The sequence below is a fragment of the Heterocephalus glaber genome, unplaced genomic scaffold (genome assembly GCF_053883595.1).
Source record: "Heterocephalus glaber isolate CG9 unplaced genomic scaffold, H.glaber_assembly_v1.0 deba00000281, whole genome shotgun sequence".
NCBI lineage: Eukaryota > Metazoa > Chordata > Mammalia > Rodentia > Bathyergidae > Heterocephalus > Heterocephalus glaber.
The window spans coordinates 9,242,743-9,261,348 of NW_028258139.1; the positions used below are offsets into that span (position 1 = coordinate 9,242,743).

General features: G+C 50.4%; 1 protein-coding gene across 23 annotated transcripts in view; it reads left to right on the plus strand.

Annotated features, from left to right (window-relative positions):
• The window catches only part of Mical3 (microtubule associated monooxygenase, calponin and LIM domain containing 3), a 213,499-nt gene extending 195,248 nt beyond the window's left edge, over positions 1-18,251 (plus strand). For 17 of the 23 annotated variants that reach the window (XM_087182237.1, XM_087182148.1, XM_087182175.1 and 14 more), the window contains 4 exons: positions 10,821-10,886; positions 13,611-13,710; positions 13,825-13,898; positions 13,983-17,165. In XM_087182237.1, the coding sequence (XP_087038363.1) occupies positions 10,821-10,886; positions 13,611-13,710; positions 13,825-13,898; positions 13,983-14,167 (425 nt within the window). In that variant the 3' untranslated portion in view covers positions 14,168-17,165. Of the gene's footprint in view, positions 1-1,806; positions 1,858-8,226; positions 8,304-10,820; positions 10,887-13,610; positions 13,711-13,824; positions 13,899-13,982; positions 17,166-17,333 lie in introns of those variants that run through there. The other 6 variants (XM_087182188.1, XM_087182235.1, XR_015439526.1 and 3 more) reach the window with 5 other exon arrangements.
• Positions 18,252-18,606: the final 355 nt, after the last annotated feature.

An 18,606-nucleotide genomic window follows, 5' to 3' on the forward strand; every position in this document is an offset into this window, starting at 1 on the left:
CTGAATGCCTTTTGAAGACCTGTAGTATTCCACAGAAGTTTGAAAACCACTGTTCTAGTGCAGCTCCTTTTGCCAAAACATCTTTAATTCAGAGGTGAGTTTGTTCTGTTTCTAAAGAGGCCTGCAGTAGGTTGTTGGGCTCCGGATATAATGCCTCCCTCCTCCTACCTTAAAAATTTATTTCCTCATTAATTTTTTTTTGAGACAAGATCTCACTAAATTGCTCTAGTGGGAGACAAGTTTATAATCCTCCTGCCTCAGCCTCCCTTAGTGCTGGGATTACAGATCTGAGCCACCATATCTAGCTCCTTTTCTTATTTTAATGTACATCTCCAAGGCTGGGCCAACATTGCTTTCCAGTGGTCACATCCCTACTTAGCAGCCACCATTTTTGAGGTTAAGTGTACATATTGTCCGCTCCTTTCTGCTGCCTCCTATTCCTCTTGTCAGGCTTATTGTACCTGGCTAAGCCCTGAAGAAGGTAGTCTCTGCTGGACATGGAACCTGGGGTCTTCTGGCAAGGCCCGCCAGCCCCTTAGCTGTGCCAAGCTGGCTGGAATCTGCCATCAGTCTCACTTGATTTCAGGCTTCTGTCACTGTCTGGAGGCTCAGACTTTGTCAGTCTTAGTATCAGAGAGCTCATCTCTTCCAGAGAAGATCTGATGTGAACCTGTCACGTAGTTATTCTCTGTTTGTCAAAGGCTTCTATATCTCCAGCCCTCAAGGATTAGCTTCAGAGCCTTTCAGCCTAAGGCAAGACCAAGGCTTAGGTGACTTCTGGTCCTAGAATACCTGGGAAGCTTTTTCTTACTGGAACCATGTAATTCAAACTTAAAAGCACTGATCAGCTTTGAGCAGGAGCTAAAAAGCCATTTCAGATTGTATTCAGGTTTGTGATGTGTCTGTTTTTGAAGGAGAAGCCCTCCTTTGGAAACAGAGGCTGTCAGGACCAGCATTCGGGTTGTGAGGTTTGGAGAAAAGGGGACACAGCTGCTGAGTTTTATTGTGTTTTGTGCCTCTTTGTAGTTCTGGAAGACAAGGGTGGCCTGCTCCAGCCCAACCCTTGGTGAGACACAGGCACATGAAGGATGGCAATTCTGCTGGGCAGCTGCAGGAGCTAAAGGCAGGGAGGGGCTGAGGCCAGACCTCTGTGAGCCTGAGACGAATAGCTAGGGCTAAGAACACTGCACAGGTCCCAGCTCGTGTGTTGTTTTTAAGCAGAGGACCTCAGAAGATACAGGACTCCATCTTAAGCCCTGTTCAGCAAAGTGGCTCTGCAAGGAAGGTGCAATGGTCACTAGGGGAAACACACACGTGTGTTCTGGGAGCTCTCTGCCTGCTTTAAACCTACAGATTGGGACTTTTGCAGGCCTTTTTAAGGATGTTCCTGTCTTGGACCCTCAGTCTGTAGCTTCTGATATTCAGAAACCAAGAAAGCAAGCAGCCCCAGATCTGCTCTTGAACTTTCCTACATGTTCACTTAGATAAGGCTGAGTCCAGCAGGGTCAGAGCTCCCAGCAGAGCTAGTCTCCATCGTCACTGACCTGAGGTTTAAACAGGAGTCTCACGATACTGGAGGCCAACTCATTCCCCGTGGTTTCCAGTTAACTCTCCTCACAGAGATGGCCTGTGTGTGCATGTGGTGTGCTCACAGATATGCACCTGCATGCTTTCCAGCTGCCCCTCTTCACCCTCTTGCTGTGTCTCTGTGTGTTCCATATGCTTCATTTCATTGATGGCCTTGGGCATGGGGGGACCAGGGTCATCTGATCAAATAACTCTCTCTTCACCAATTCCTTGTTGTAGACTATTGGGGAGAGTCTTATTACAGTGACCTCATCGACTTGCACCTGGGTGGTATGTATAGCAGCAACTACTGCTGGCACTAACCTTGCTGGCACCCTTCCCCTCCCTCCCTCCCAGTCCCTGCTCACAAACAGCAAGGAGAAATCTACCTGATAACTAAATGGCAAAAGCAAAAACCCTTTTCCAGGCTCAGTGGTAGAGCACTTGCCTAGAATGTACAAGGCTCTAGGTTCAACCCCCAGCATTTAAAAAAAAAAAAAAAGCAGCATGTCAGATCCTCTCCACTGCTCTATACTTCAGAGGAAGAAATAAGATAACTCTTGCTGCCAGGAGTTTTTCTAATTTTTTTAAATAAAATTTTATAGCGGGGCGTGGTTGCACATACCTGTTATCCCAGCATTTGGGAGGCTGAGGCAGGATAGCCAGGAGTTCAAGGCCAGCCTGAACTACAGTGAGACCTTGTCTCAAAAAACCAAAAATAAAATAAAATTTTACTTACTCCACCCCATCAACTTTGCTCTGCATCCTGGTCCGCTTAATATTGTTTGGTGGTTTGGCAGCCAAGCACACACACCCATACTGGAGTCCGCCATGGCCTTTGTCCAGAGCTTCACCCTTCACAACTCTGAGGATCACCTCCATTAGGAAGTTTACCCCAGCCGCACTTAAGCAAACATGAGGGCTGGGGTGTAGGTCAGTGGTAGAGTGCTTTCCTCACATGCTGAAGGCCCGGGGTTCCATCCTCAGCACCCAAAAATGAAAGAAGTTGCAAACATAAAGAATTCCACCTTGACTGTTTCAATAAGGTGCACTCACAGTTTCCCTTAAAAGATCCCAGGGCACGCAACAGGCTTAGGTTGAGAGATGCCCACTGGTGTCCTTCCTCCTTCCATGTCCTGGGACTGACTTTGTACCTCTTTTCACTGAAGACAGAAGCCCAAGACAGTTCTCAAAGTGTGGACTCTGGGCCAGCAGGAGCAGCAGGACCTGGGGCACATGGTAGACATGCAGATTCTCAGGCCCTACCCCGGGCCTGCCAAATCAGAACCTCTGCCGGTGAGGCCTAAGTATCTGTTTTCACACACTTCCCAGTGTATTCTGCTGCCCTCTAAAGCAGAAGAACCGACAACTGCAAGGAATTCAGTGTGTTTGCCGTCTCGCAGAACAAAGCTTTGTCTTGGCAAAGTGGCCTGCCCATGTGTCTTATTTCTAGATTTCTAGATCTTGGGCAATTTTCTCCTGAAGAGCTGCCATGTGGCAAGAGGAATGCCAAGCAGCTGACACAAGGGGCTCCCTGTCCTGGATCAGGCAGTCTAACCTCTTTCTCTCCTCTTGAAGACTTCATGCTTGAAAACAGAAGAGCTGATAAAGATAATTCTTTCACCTTTTTTACTCTAACCCCATTCTTTTGAGAGAGTCTCATCTTGGCCCATTGATTTAAAAATCAACACCAGAGCTGGGGATGTAGCTCAGTGGTGCAATGCTTGCTTAGCCCATGCAGTGTTTTAGGTTCATCCCCAGTACCTACCCACCAACCCCCAAAAGAGCACCCAACCAATCATTCTGATTCCTACTCTAGGACCGTGTCATATCCTTAGAGTACTTGTAGTTCTCAGTCAGTGGGGCCCTTGGGGCTCTTTGGATGGGTGGGATTGGTGTGCTGTGTGCTGTCTGCATCCTGATCCCACACTCCCAGGGCTCTCCACCCCTCCACAGGCTCCTTCATTGTCCCAGAGCTACTGAGAGACTTCCACCTTCAAGGCCATTGACTCTGAAAAAGGGCTGATGCTTCCACCTGATAACTGTGCCCATCACTTTCTAATACTCTGACTCCCTTTCCCTCCCGCTAACATTTCCCAGGGAACCTGAATGTTATTTCTAAGTAAATTTCAATGTGTGAAGGAACTGTCAAAACTCACTTCTTCATGCATGTACTCGCTGATCCCCAGCTCTCAGTGCTGGCTTTTGCCACCCTGTCTACATGTGTCTCATCTGTGTTCTTTACCCCACTGCTCGGGCAAGAAAATGTTTTCACTTCCCTGGCACTGGACACCAGCTTCCAATTTTTTGGCTTTGGAATGCCAGCAGATTCCAGGCAGAAAATGAAGTTAATAGGAAAGAAACTCAGGTTGTCTTTCAAATTATAAAATATCCCACCATCACATGCCTCATAGCCCTGCTACTACTTCTCACCACCTCTTCACTTCCCCTTTTGCCGCCCACTCTGGTGTGTATGTAATGGGGATTCTTCTTGTGGGTTCCGCTCAACACATAGGCCACAGCTGTTACTGCCCTACTGATGAAGCATGAAAGAAATGGTCCTTTCCAAAGGGAGCCATTTGTGTCCTCCAGCCAAAGGGCAGGGGTCACCAGGCCACAGGAGGAAGACATGGATGCCACAGTCAGATCCCTGTTGAGCACTGGCTGTTCTTTCCTTCAGGAGGAAATAATGAACTTGACAATGTTCATTATTTCAGGAGGAAAAATACCTTCCCACCTGAAATGTAGAACCTGGTTTCTCCACTACTCTTTCCTCCCAAAAAGGCCATATAGAAAACCCATTTCTGGGCCACAGAACCAATCTTATTCTTATGTGGGTAACAAGCTCCAAGCAGCAAGTATTGGAATTCCCTATCCTCAGGAATCCAGACCCTGATCCAGCCCAGTGCTCTTGTGCCACCAGTGCTTCAGTGGGGTGTTTGAGTGCCTCAGAGTCTCTTTGGCTCTAGGGTGTAGCTCAGGGGTACAGCTTGGCTAGCATGTGTGGGGCCCTGGGTTCTGTCCTCACACCGAAAAAAAAGAAAAAATCCTTTTAAGCCAGAGTATAAAGAATAAAGATTTTACTTCCTTGAATAACTGGGCCTTGCGATTGGAAAGAAACTATTTAAAAGACACATGATGACTCTTGAGCCAGAGAGGAAGCGTCCTAGGTGGCCACTACTTTTCCCTCCTCCTCTTCCCAGGACACAAAACAAGTACAGCCAGGACCACCACGGTCTGTGATGCAAGCACAGAGAGGTGACTGGAGATCTGTAGAGAAAAACCACATCTCTTCTGAAAAACTGAGATTAAAAATATACACACCTAGTTTACATTTTTATGGGTCCTCTCCTCTTGATTAATCTGAAAGGAGAATGAAGGATTTAGAAATGTAAGGTAAAGGACTGGAAAATGCTCTTTCGTTGTACCCAGGGAGTTGGGGTGGAAGGCACAGGGCAGCCCACCCTAGGCCTGCCCCCTCCCCACCTTCTCAGGGACCGTCTGCCTGTTTGCTTCCCTGGATTTGATGCTGGTAGATTTCTGCTTGTCTGCTCAGGCTGAAGGTTAGCCTGGCTCTGTCTTTGCTTAGGAACTTTGAAATTCTCAACAGTCCCCTACATTTGCGTGCGTTTGTGTGTGTGTGTGTGTGTGTGTGTGTGTGTGTGTTGGATCTCAAATCTTATGTGCATTTTCTTGATTTTCTCTCTCTTTTTGGCTTTCACTCCCACCCCCCGTCTAGAGATTGATTCTGCACTGAGCTCTTGTAACGCAGAAGGTCTCCCCAACCTGTCACCTGTGTGTTGACTGGGTCCGCTAGACAGCAGCCTGTCGTGTCACAGTGCTGCTCACCACTCTGTACCACTGCAAACCCCTGCCTGGCCCACTGTGTTTGTCACTGCCCCTGGAGTTTGGACTCAGTAACAGTCTTGCTGCCCCACACCAGGGGCATGACCTGGGTACTGACCAAATAAAATAAATAGCCTTCTTGAGTTGAGAGTGAAAACAGTTGAGTATAATCTCAGTCAACAGAGATGTTGCCAGTTACCTTTTATGTCAGACTGCTAACCTGGACAAGACAATTAAAAGTCAGTCAAGCCAGGCGTGGTGCCACATGGTTGAAATCCCAGCACTCAGGAGGCTGAGACAGGAGGATCACTGCCAGTTCAAGGCCAAGCTGGAAGTAAAGCACTTGCTTAGCATGTAGTAGCCCCCAGGTTCCATTCCCAGCACTGGAAAAAAGAAAGAAATGAATTCTCCCACCTCCTAGCGTGGTGATGACTGAGAAGGCCTAGTGTCTCAGAGGAAAAGGTAAACAAATCTTTGCAGTGTCTGTAACATGAATTGCATAAAAAGGCATTGCTGGGTCACTGAGCAGTAAATATAGTGGCATTACCGCAAAATAAATGAGAAAAGAGAATCCACCCCAGGCAAGCTGAGGGCTGCACAGGGCTGGCTTAGAGATCAAGCAGCAGGAAAGTGGGACCTTAAAAGGCAGATGAATAGAATACAGCCTCCTTCCTGTCCCTGATGCCTTGGGGCATGTTGTTCAGAGATCAGAAGGAAGTCAGAACGGAAAAGAACTCTTGGTGGTTAGAGGATAATATGAAAGAGTGCCTTAAAACAGCATAATCTAACCCTGGAACCTCGCCATTCTTTGTAGATGAACTAGCTACAGTATATGAAAGAGGAAAATGTGCTGGGCACACATGATAGCATGCACCAGTAATCCTAGCACTCAGGAGGCTGAGGCAGGAGGATCGCCACTAGTTCGAAGCCTTCCTGGGCTAGAGTGAGTTCAAGGCCAGCCTGAACTACATAACAACCTCCTGTCTCAAAACAAATTTGCTACATGGTGCTGACTTCTAGCTATAATGTTTGTAAGCTAAGGAGTTGGAACTCTGTGTACCAATGTGGAAATGCAGTTATAACTGATGGCTCAGCTATTAAAAGCCTGTCTTCCTCAGAATGTCTTTGCGGACAGTGTGAGGCTGGTGACCCTCCAGGACTTAGCCGGTGTGTCCAGGGAAGCACCGCACTCCAGGCTGGGACTTCTGGGATCGAGTTTCCCCTTGGCCGGCCTAGGGGAGCCCTGTCACTTTAACTCTCACAATGACTTCTTTGTCCAACAAGTGGGAGCTAGGAGCTTAGATACAGGGATGAGGCAGGTGCCAGGGCTCATCCTGCGCTGGTGGGTCTCTTCCTTTTTGTCCTGGAATCCCTGAGACTGGTCTGTCAACTTTCCTTCTGTGCTGCCCTCATCTGTTGCTTCCAACCATCTGTTGCTCTTGGCTCTTAAGAAAAACGGGGCTGATGGCTGGCCAGCAGAGTGCCTGGTATAGCAGAGATACTCCGTAACATTTCGTAGAGAAAGCAGTAGCCTCTAACCTTGTCTGTAAAACAAGCCCATAACCCTTACAAGGTGTTGCTGGTTGTTTCTGATATCAGCACCAAGTGCGTGGGCCGGTGGTTGAGGGTGACAGGGCCTCAAGCCGCCTCTCCCCTCACAACTTGCACTGTCCCTCGGTCTTGGTCTTGACCCTGACAGACTTCAGTTCCGGTAAGGAAGGCGCTAACCCCTCTCTGCCCTCTGCCTCATCTGTACGTTTCAGAGGAGCATCCAGTCTCACTGTCTTGAAGGTTGGTTTAGTTGCTTGTTTGTTCCAACTCTATGAGAGTTTGGTTCATTTGCTAATAGGATGAAGGGGGAGGATGCAGTGTGTTGGGGTGACATGTCTGGGACACTTCCTTTATGGGGAAGTAGGGGGAATGTAGAAATATGGAAACGAACAAGTAAGAGGCCAAGGGTGTCACTCTGTGTTGGAGAACTTGCCTAACATGCTCAAGGCCCTGGGTTTCATCCCAGCAGTACAAGAAAAAGAGGAAGGGAGGGAAGCAAGGAAAGAAAGAACAAGTAGAGAGAAGGGGACTTGCCCTAGGATTCTCTGTTCTCTCTCCCCGCCAGCCATTCTACCACAGGGCTGGGTCCTGGGCCAGCCCGAGGTAGGAGAAGCAGGGCCTAGAGACTGCCATGTCTAGGTAGGTCCCGGGCAAGGAGGTTCTGTGAAGAGCACCCTCAATTTAAGAGGAAGAGATCTAGATTCAGGCTGTACCCTCCCTGTCCTCTCTGGGCCTCTTTGAAAGCTGGGGAGGAAGGGATGTGCTCCTCCCTTCCTGGTCTGGCATTCCTGTGGGAATCCTCCAGCCACGTCATGTTAGAGCCTATGTGAGCTCTTAGAGAAGGCAAGTTCTTAGTTCATCATAGGAAAGAAAGATCTGGAGCTTAGTTCAGGCTCTGCTAAGTTTCACTCCTTTGAGCCTCAATCTGCCATTCAAACACAAGGAGTCTGATGCATGTACAGCCAGCCACCCTGGGCCAGTGGAGAGACACTCCTCTCAGTTTTTCTGTACCACACTGGAAAGTGATGAAGCGCACGTCACTTCATGATACTCTGCTGCTTCTTAAGGTTGAGTGACATACATTGCCTGGCCCCAGGTGTCAAGGTGAGCTACTGCTGCGAGTGGCCAGCATCGGTCCTGCTGGGGGATGAGGTGGAGCTTATGGGCAAGGCATAGAGTAGACTGAGTGAGCACAGAGAGTGGAAGGCAGGCAGAGGCCCAGGGAGAGAGGGGCATGGCTAGTAAAGAGCTTCCTCCCACCAGGACCAAGTTTGGGGGAGCACAGAAGAGCTGACCCAAGTCCAGAGGCTGCAGAAACATTCTGAGAAGTGATAACCAAGGTACCGTTCAAAAGACACAGGAACCTGTTACCCTTAAATTTAAAATTTTTTCCCAGAAGCTTAACAACATCTTTGCTCTTAGGACCAGTGGACCAGATCACCTATTTTTCATATCTCCATAAAAGGCAAAGAAATTACCATCCAAGTCAATGCCTCTGGGCCTGGCTCGCATGCTCATTTCAGATACTAGGCTGGTGTGGAACTCCCCATGTGATTATTTCCCCCTTCCCTTTCTCTGGGTGTTTTTGTTTTTTTTTTTTTTTTGGTACCGGGGATTGAACTTGGGTCCTTGAGCTTGCACAGCAGGTGGCAGAACCACTGAGCGAAATCCCCGGCCCCTCTGGGTGTTCCTTTTGATTATAAAAATAGTGCACATCTATTATGGACGTCTTGGAGCCTAAAGGAAGTATGAGCCCTGTGGTATCTTCCTGTCCACCCCTCAGATGGACGCCCTCCTGGCCTGTCCCATACTTCCTTTTGTCTGCTGTTAGGATAATGCCTTTTTTCCCCTTTTCTTCCTTTTCTTTTCTTTTAAACACTTGGCTTTACCTGATGTCCACTTTTTCTAATTTCATTTCCTGTTTCTCAATATTGTTATATGAAAGTGTGCTGTGTATCAGGAAGGGTGTAGAAGGAACGTGGTCTACATGAAAGGAGAGGAAGACTGTGTTTGGTGATATTTAGAAGATGGAAGCACACGCAGCACACACACACACACACACACACACACACACACGCACACAGACACCTACCTGGTTCGGATGTGTACTGGTTGCATATCATGTCTCTGTCCCTTGCTGATGAATATCATGTGTAACCTCAGTCTCACACAGTGGCAGAAGTTGTTTGTTGACATTGTATTTAAGGGATTTATCCAGGTATTACGAACCTCAAAACAGACCCTACACGAGCCGGGGATTTAGCTCAGTGGCTCCGCCACCTGCCCCGCAAGCACAAGGACCCGAGTTTGATCCCCGGTACCAAAAAAAAAAAGACTATACTTTGACACCAAGAAGGCTGAACACAGGTCAGCTGGAAGGCAAGCAAGTTTCTGAGGAAAGAAGCCCTTCTCCCCGATCCCCAGGCATCAGCCAGCCAGAGTCATGTCCACTAAACACTGGGTATGATCAGCGCTTCCCACACACTCTGTGGCTTCCGTTTTGAAGTTGTACCCCAGGTCAGATTCACTGTGCACAGAGTGCTGTGCAGGACGGGGAAGGGCTTGGAAGAAAATATGGTTCCTGTGCTTTTCCCCTGCAGAACAGAATGGCCTCTCCACCAGCATTTGGTCAGGCTGGCCCTCCTGGTGACCTAACCCCATCTTATCCTAAGCCACCCGCTCAGCTCTGGCCTGTCGCTCCCTGGGCTCCACTGTGTCCTGTGTGTGCTCTTGGTTCTGTGATGGTCCCTTGCTCAGCTCCTCTCCCTCTTCCTCGATTGGCCAGCAGGTCTCCCCAGGGTCTGGAGATGTCTCTGCACACTGTCTCCTCTCAGCTGTCCTGTCCCCACTTTTACCAGCGTTGTTGCTGTGAGTTGTTGGCATGTCCTGTCAGCTCACCCCTTCTCTGTCTTACAGTCCACAGTGTGACAGCATCCCCCTGCTGTGACATTGGATCCTTCCACGAGATGGAAGGGCCAGGAGAAGAGGGTGGCTGTCACATGGGAGGGACAGTGACACTGACTGGTGGAATTGCCTCTGTGTATACGCGTCTCCCCCAAGTGGTCCTGGTGCTGAATTGAAAGCATTGCACACATAGACCCCTGCAGCGCAGCCCTAGATGAGGGTGCTGCCTCCACAGACTCAGAGTTCCTGTCTGTGGGCACAGCACCCAAGGGTGGCAGCACCCCCTGGCCTCCAGACTCATCCACAGGTAGTTTAACCTCAAGCATGGGTGTCTGGGATGATCTCTTAGAATGTTTCACTTAGGTTTGGTTGGTGACCTCAGATTACCACCTGCACACCTAGAAGCAACACCGGCCACATAGCACACTCTGTTCCACAAGGTAGGCAGGCCTCCCAGGGCTTGGGTGTTTGTGAGGAGGAGGCCAACAGCCAAGTTCACGGCACGCTAATGCCCAAGGGTCACCACCCTCCCGGTCAGGGCGAGGAGGAAGGTGAGTCCCCACTTGGCCCTGAGCCACTGAGGTGTGAAGAAGGGAACGAGTGTCTCTGGAGGGATCCACCGCCCGTTAGGCCACATGCCCACGTCGATACCCCTGCCCTTACCAGGGCCTGCTCTTGTTCAGTTTCCCTGCTGAAAAAAGGACTTAATTCATTTGTAGACTTTGTTTCCCCTGTTTCTGCTTCTCCATTTCTTGTATTTTTTTTCTTTTCCTCCTGTTGTTCTTTTCTCACTTTTTCTGCTTTTGTCCTCTGCTTATTTTTTATTTCACCTTTTCCCTGTCCCTTTCCACGTCCAAATTCCACCTCTCCTCCATCTCCTCCTCTTTTTTCTCTTCCTTTTTTGTCTTCCTCCATTTCTTCCTCTCCTCTTCCTTGTTTGGTCCTTTTTGAAGTTGAGCCCAGTGGCGGGACTCCACGGCGTAGACCTCTCTCCTTCTGCCCTTGCTGTGTCCAGGAAGGTAACGTAACCTCGCCCCCCGAAACCCCACCGCCTCGGCGGGGTCGTGGCCATGTCAGTCCCACAGGGAGCCAAAGCCCAATTGTTACTCCTTCCTTCTCTGACACGTGACAGCCCATTCCAGAGTGTTATGAGTATGTGGCAGTTTCTTACAAGGCACAGTATCCCTTTGACTGTCTCGGGCGCTGGGTACAGAGGGCAGCCGAGGCCTCCAGGCCCGGCATCTGGAGGCTGCAGATGGCCCTGTGGTACTGCCTCCGCTCACGGCTGGGGCCTGTGTGCCTCACTTCCACCAGACAGGGGCTGGGAACACTGGGGAAGCACCTCCCACGCAGGCAGCGATTTGTACTGACAGAGTCAAGGAATACTGTCCTTACAAAGACTGGTCTACCTACACAAGTGCCCCAAGTTCTTTACCGACAACCACAAAAAGCGAACTTTTCTACCTCGTGTCTTGCTGAGTGCGTTTTGTTTTGTTTTGTTTTTAAGTTTGTCTGATTTGAAGTCTGTTGTGGTGATAAGATTGTCTTTGACAAGGCATGTGGAAGGGGGCGGGGAGTGTGGCCATGACTAACCCTTGCTAACCTCCTACTCTGCTCTCCATGGCTGTTACATTGACTTCACCCACCCCCCAAACATCCCCTGCTCATCGCTGTGACCGAGCACCACCGTGGCTCATGAGCAGTGTCCAGATGTCCCCAGCAGGGTTTCCTGTCTTTCCACCTGGGAGGTGGGCAGGAGGGCAGCTTGCATGCCTCCGGCTCCATCCTCATGGCCATGCGGGCACACTGTGCAGAGATGCTTGGAAGGAATGCATGGAACTGAGCCAGGACCCAAGTCTGTTGGATTGGATGAGGAGAGCTCAGGCCCCAGACACACAGGTAGCACTGGGGTCAGGGCTCTGTCCCCAAGAATAGAGCACGGGCGGGGTGCCCCCTCAGAGCAGAGCTGCATGTGCAGACACTAACGGTTGCTTGTGTGGACACCATACATTTCTGCCTCTCCAGAGTGTGGCCACTGACTAAGAACTCACTGGCTTGGGCCTCACATATCAAGCGGACAGTTCCACAGGAGCTTTGGCTTTGACTGGTGTGCAAGAGGGTCAGGCGGCCAAGCACAGGTAGAAGTAAGGGCCCGCCACCTGAGAAGATCCCCTTGCCGCCGGACGTAGTCCAACCAGACACCTCAGGAAGTAGAAGAGGCCGAGAGATTTCCTGGTCCATCACCTCTTAACCCAAGGCTTGTGGCTGGGCTTCAGGAAGTCTGTGAACACCCCAAAATTCTTTCTAAAATTGTTTGATATCAAGCTGGGGGATACAGCCAGTGGTCAACACTTACCTAAGATGCACAGTGCCCTGAGTTCAATCCCCAGCACCATAATAAATAAATAGAAAATGATTTGTACACATAACCATTTTTCTAGGAAGAGTCTTTAGCTTTCATGAGATTCTCAAAACAATTTGTAATACAGAAACATTAAAAAGCTACTGACAATCTGTCTTTCAGCCAGGACCACTTTTTTGCCATAAGCATCTTTGTGCTCCAAGGGAAAAAGAATTTTGGTTCTTCCTGGATGGCTTATTCCTTGCAAAGTTTTTCATCCTCCTGCTGCAGTTAAGCATGGATCCAGCCACTCCTGGTCGAAACTCAGGGGCCTACTGTGTGTTGATTCAGGGCAGCCCAAGGCAGCAGAGGCACCAGCACTGCTGCTGGGATTGTAGAGCAGAGCATAGCCACCTCCTCCAGGGTCCACAGGTGAGAAAGCTGATAGTTACCTGGGATGCCCCTCGCCTGCCACGCAGGACCCTTTAGCTTGCTCATCAGGAAACATGGAAGGCTGCATGTTAAGAAGTGGCATCTTCCTGCTGGGCCCACGTGGTGGCATATGTCTGTCATCCCAGCTGTGTGGAGACTGAAGCAGGAGGATCACAAGTTCAAGCCCAGCCTGGGAAACTTAGGGTGACCCTGTCCAAAAATAAAAGGGGCTGGGGATGCAGTTAAGTGGCAGAGGGCCCCTAGGTCCAATCCCTAATACCACAGTGGGGGAAAAATAAGTGGTGTCTTCCTGGTCAGGATATAAAGCAATGATGAATTGTTAATAGTAGTGGCCCCAGAGAAAGAACTGGGTTAAATGAGTACGACTTAAAAGAATAAAGTGCTAGGGCTGGGTATACAGCTCAGTGGTAGAGCACTTGCCTAGCATCTAGCGTGTAAGAGGCCCTGTTTTTGACCCACAGCACTGAAAAAAATATTATTTTAAAATTTACATTTGCCCTGTTTATTAGACTACTTTTCTCAAAGGAGACCTAGTACATAGCAAGTGCCAAATAAATATTAAATGAATGAAAAAAATTTAGGTGTGGGGGATGGCAGCAAAGCAATTTAAGACATACCAGAAGAAAGCCACTGAGCAGGGAGGTAGCAGCAAGCGTGTGAGGAGGAACAGTCACCACTGGCCAGGGTTACTGTGGATTGAGGGTAGGGCATGGGCAGGGCAGATAGAAGACAGATGCCCCTTTAGACCCCAGAGGGGAGGCACAATGCAGGGGTGTCATTCTCTGCCCCCTCCCGGAAGGCAGTAGGCAGACTTTGGACCTGGCTTGGGAGTGTTCCGGCAGCATCTTGCTCGGCTCTCTTTGCACATTTGCCCCGGTGTGATGACTTCCTCTGGGCCAGGGTAGGCAGAGCTGGTTCCTGCAGCCTGACACCCGCTCTCTCTTGGCAGGCATGGGCAAGAAAGATGATCCCAAGCTGATGCAGGAGTGGTTCAAGCTGGTGCAAGAGAAAAATGCTATGGTCCGCTACGAGTCAGAGCTGATGATTTTGTGAGTAGTCTGAGGTTGGGGGCCCAGCTCAGGGGTTACAGCAGCAGTAGACCTGCTGCAGCCCTGACTTGGTGAGGTGTCGGAGTCACTGTCACTGTATCCCTCCTGTCTCAGTGCCCGGGAGCTGGAGCTGGAGGACCGGCAGAGCCGACTACAGCAGGAGCTGCGGGAGCGCATGGCGGTGGAAGGTAAGCCCAGGCGGGCCACCCAGGGGCCGGTGCGGGCTGCCGCCTCCAAGACTGCCCACCTCATGCCCTTGGCTGCTCCTCCAGATCACCTGAAGACAGAGGAGGAGTTGTCAGAGGAAAAGAAGATCCTGAATGAGATGCTGGAAGTGGTAGAGCAGAGAGACTCTCTGGTGGCCCTGCTGGAGGAGCAGCGGCTCCGGGAAAAAGAGGAGGACAAGGACCTGGAAGCCGCCATGCTGTCAAAGGGCTTCAGCCTGAACTGGTCCTGATCTCTAGCAGGTGCACTGGCGTGTGTTGGCACCTGCCTGCCAGCCTACTTTCTCCCAAGCCCCCGGATCCAACATCCGAGGAGGTTGGCGCTGCCTGGGAGTCCACACTCAGAGGGCCGTGTTCTTGCGTGCCGTGCCATGGGAAAGCCCCAGGCTACAGTGATTATCTGAGGTGACTCCGCCTCCTGGGAAGAGGCCCACTGGGACTTCCCGCTAAAGAGGGGGAAACTGCACGGTCCTAAGGGTGCTGCCTGGCGCACCTTCCTTTTGCTGCCATATTTGGTAAGGGAAGGAAACTGCTCCCTCTCTTCAATGCCACAATAGCCACGGAGAGCACCCCGCAGAGCAGGGCAGCTGTTGTCTTCACACTTCCTGAAGCACCACCAAAGAAAGGAAAAGACACCCCACAAAAGCAAGTTCTAGAGACCCACAAGAGAACAAGGCCGGCCACAAGGTGCCCAAGCCAGCATCGCAGGGGGAGCAGAGGGGTGGCAGGCTCTGAATTCATTATGCAAGTTAAGAGGATGCAAGAGGGGGCACCCCCAGCCCCAGTGCCGCACATTGGGCCTCAGGTGGCCAAACACCCTTGGCCTCTGCTCTCATTGGCCGCAGCCTGAGGCCTATGGACTGCTGCATTTGCTTTTTGTTCACAACCATTTTGACACTGGAAAGTACTGAATTTGGGGGCTGGGGGAGGCCCTACACGTCAAGCCCCCTGCTGACAGGCGTTGTCGTTGTCGTTGTTCAGCACTTCCCATGGGCAGGAGGTTACCTTCTCCCTGGGTATTCTTCCTGCATTTGCACATTGAAAAGAAGCTGACAACCTGGCAAGATCCTCAGCCACTTTGGACCCTTTCGTCAATTAACTTATTTTTTTAATACTTGAAAAGAAGCAACTTCATTTTTATATCCTTACTAGAGACACTGATCACCTGGCACCTGTGTGTAGGAGTGACAGAGGTCTCAGCAATGTCCCACACATAGCCTGATTCGGGACTGACTGACTGCTTGTTACATGCATCTATTTATTAGCTTCTTCATAGTGTTACTGACCTGGTTGGCATCAGGGAGTAGCTCGAGGCCCTCTGGGCCCTTGCTCACAGCTTTTCTGTCCCCTCCAGTACCTGTCGCCCGTCCCACCCACCCACTCACCAGCCTTCCCTCGCTATGACACTGGGCTTCTACATCTGAATCGTTTGCTTGTCAGAGCTGCACCTCAGCACTGCTGGGGGTAAGCGGAGAGGCAGAGATGCCACTCTCCTCTCTCCCTGTTGGGATGCTTCTCTTGGTTTTGGTGCCAGGGTGCCACCACCCTGTGTGGGTGTGTTAAAGCTTGGGCATAAGCTCCCTCGGGCTGGCAAGACCCTGTAGGGTGGGACCATGGACTCAGTCTGGCCCAAGGGTCAGCCAGATGGGAGCATGACTACTGCCCTGCGCGTTGGGATTTAGGCTGCTCTAAGGCAAACAGGGTTGACTCCAGCCCTCTCTCCCCTCCCTGTACTAGGATCTCCTTGGGGCAGCAAGGGCTAATGAGAACCGTGTAACCAGCTCCATAAGCCAAGCTATTCATTCTCATGGTTCAGCCAGAGACTAGCTGTATACAGCTTATCTAAGCCACTGACTGAGAAAACTGGGGCAGAGAGGGGTGGGTGCTTATCTGTCAAGAGAATCAGCACAGGGTCAGCCCAGGGGTGTCAGTGCCAGGCCCATCCAGGAGGGGGCACTGTGGCCACTCCTGGCAATGGGCCAGGGGACGGTGCTGACCTGGACTTCCCATGGAACCACACTGTGCCTCAACTTGAACATTCATCTAACTACGAAGGAGCAAACAACCTTTCTCTTCACTTTGTCTAAAAGCTGCCATCTGTCCTGTGGAAACCTAGTTGTGCTGCTGTGATCATCGCAGCTCTGACTTCCTCGCATCCTGTTTTCCAATGAGGCAGTCTCCATTTTTATTCTCTTTTCCTAAAGGGGGAGAGGAGAGTATTCTCCATTCCATCTTCAAACCCCCATCTCCCAGTAAACATTGGACTGCAGACAGGACCTTCATTGCCTGTGTGGCCTTTTCCCTTACTCTCTCCCCTTCCTGCAAGCCCGGCAGAGCTGCCTCTGTCCCCATTGTTCCACTAACCCCCCAGAACAAGGAAGCAGTTTCCAGAGTGACAGCAGCGATAGTGCTGTACTTCACGTGACCTCACGTAGCAGAAGGCCCAGGTTTCCTCAGCCTCTTGCTGCTGCCCAGCCCTGGTCAGCCTTGACACCACTACATCTTTCCAAAGCACATGCTGCTGCCTGCAGTCACTTTCAAGGGGGCCAAAGACTACAGAGAGGCCTCATAAATCCACCAGCCAGCCAGATGTCCCCCAGCTGTTCACTCCCGAAAGTGTTAGGACTTCAGGTTCTTGGAGAGCACTTTTTCTTTTTAAAGCTTCCAGTTTGTAACCACTAGTTGATTTCAGTACTCTGGTGACTTGCTACATGAAATGTTTTCCATCTCTGGAAATGCATGCAGCTCCAGCCAAGTTTTCTTCCCAAGAATTAAGTTTGTCCCTGAAGGCAAGGAAGCAGAGTCTATATACATGTAGACACACATATAAAAGCCAGAGTCCATTGGAGTGAGCCCAGACACAAGGCTGAGTGCAGTGGGGATCCACAGTTGGCACCCTGGGGAACAGGCAGAAGCAGCTTCCGAGCCCAAGCCTGAGGCCAACCAATAGCTCCACATAAGATTCTAACCCTGCTCAGTCAATATCTTTGGGTCTTTGCCCCCAGCAGCCTCCCCAAGCTGATTTTGACCAGGAGTCCAAGGAGAATTTGATAAAAAGTTTAGGGTCTGGGGGTATAGCTCAGTGGTAAGAGTGTATGCTTAGCATGCACCAAGCTCTGGGTTCCATCCCAACACTGCCAAAAAAAAAAAAAAAAAGGGTGGTAACATCTGAACATCCAACCCACAAAGGAGAATGGTCCATTTTATGCGCAATAAAAATGTTTAAAGAAATACAGAGTATTTCTTCAGTCATTTTTGTGTATCTGGTAGTGATCCAGAACCCATGTCTGTATCTAGGCAGTATCCACAGAAGTCCTAGCTCTAGCATGTGTGTGGATGGACGCAAGTTTGAAGACATTGTTCATTTGTTTGTTTCTTAGTTTGTGCTTTTTCCCTCAGTCTTCCGTGTATCCTGACTCAGCGATCATCTGCCATTTGAAAAACTGCCGGAGGGCCCCATTTTGGTAAGAAGCTGCCCTTTGGAACTAAGCCCCTGTACGTGGTCTCTGGTCAGGAAGCATGTCTTTGACATAGAGATTCGCCAAACTGGAACAATCCTGGGGTCCTGGCCCCCTTCCTTCCAGCTGGCGGGAGCCCAGTGGCTTGGGCCTTGAGCCTCTGTGCCCAGGTTGTTCAGATGGTTCAGTGTCCCTAAGTTTACTCGGCGCATAGGGACCTGGAGGGCACTCATGTCACCCTTCATGAGTGCAGTCATCGCCAGGAGACTGAAGACAAGGATTCTAGCTAGCTCTCCTCCCTTTGCTGCAGGCCACTTCCCAGGGAACTTCCAGGACTCTTCCCAAGTCTATTCACCTCTCAGGCATCAGAAGCATCTCAGACTACAGGCCTTGAGATCACTGCTTCTCTCTGAAACGTACATAAACAGCAGGGAGGAACACCAACAACAGGAGCCTGGAGCCAGCTGGAGTCCCTGCTGTGGAAGCTGGAGCTGGAGCCTGCTGGCTGTTACAGCTACTGCAGAAAGAAGCACACCTGGCCAGGACTGATGTGGACAAAATCGTATGACCAGCACAGAAGGAATATGCCAGGGCACTGACCTGAAAGGAAAGATAGACCACAGCCCTTCTTTGCAGGGAAAGTAGAGCTTGGAGGCAGGTACAGTGGTGCAGCCCTGTAATCCCAGCTACTCAGGAGGCTGAAGCAGGAGGATGGCAAGCTCAAGACCACCATGGGCAACTTATTGAGACCCTGTTTCAAAAAAGGCAGGGGATGGAGCTCAGTGGTAGAACATCCCTGAGTTCAATCCCTAGTAACCCACCCCTAAAATAAAATTTTAAATGTGAGGCTTGGAAGTAACCTGGTCCCAATTTCCATCTGTTCGCCAAAGGAATCCCTTGTTGAGAGCTTGTTAACAGGATTTGACCACAGTTCACAGCAACCTGCCATGATCCCCAGGTGGCAGGAAATGGTGATTGTTGTTTTGGGCAGGCAGCCAGAGAGACAGGCTGGGGGGCCCCCTCTTCCTCTCAAGAAACCACTATGACTCATGACTCCAAGACCGTGAACCTGAATTCTTCCAGAGTCCCTTAAGCATCAAATTCAAAAGTGGAGAGGGAAGCCAGGCACGGTGGTACACACCTGTAATCTCAACAATCTGAGAGGCTGAGGCAGGAGGATTACAAGTTCAAGTCCAGCCTCGGCGACTTGGACA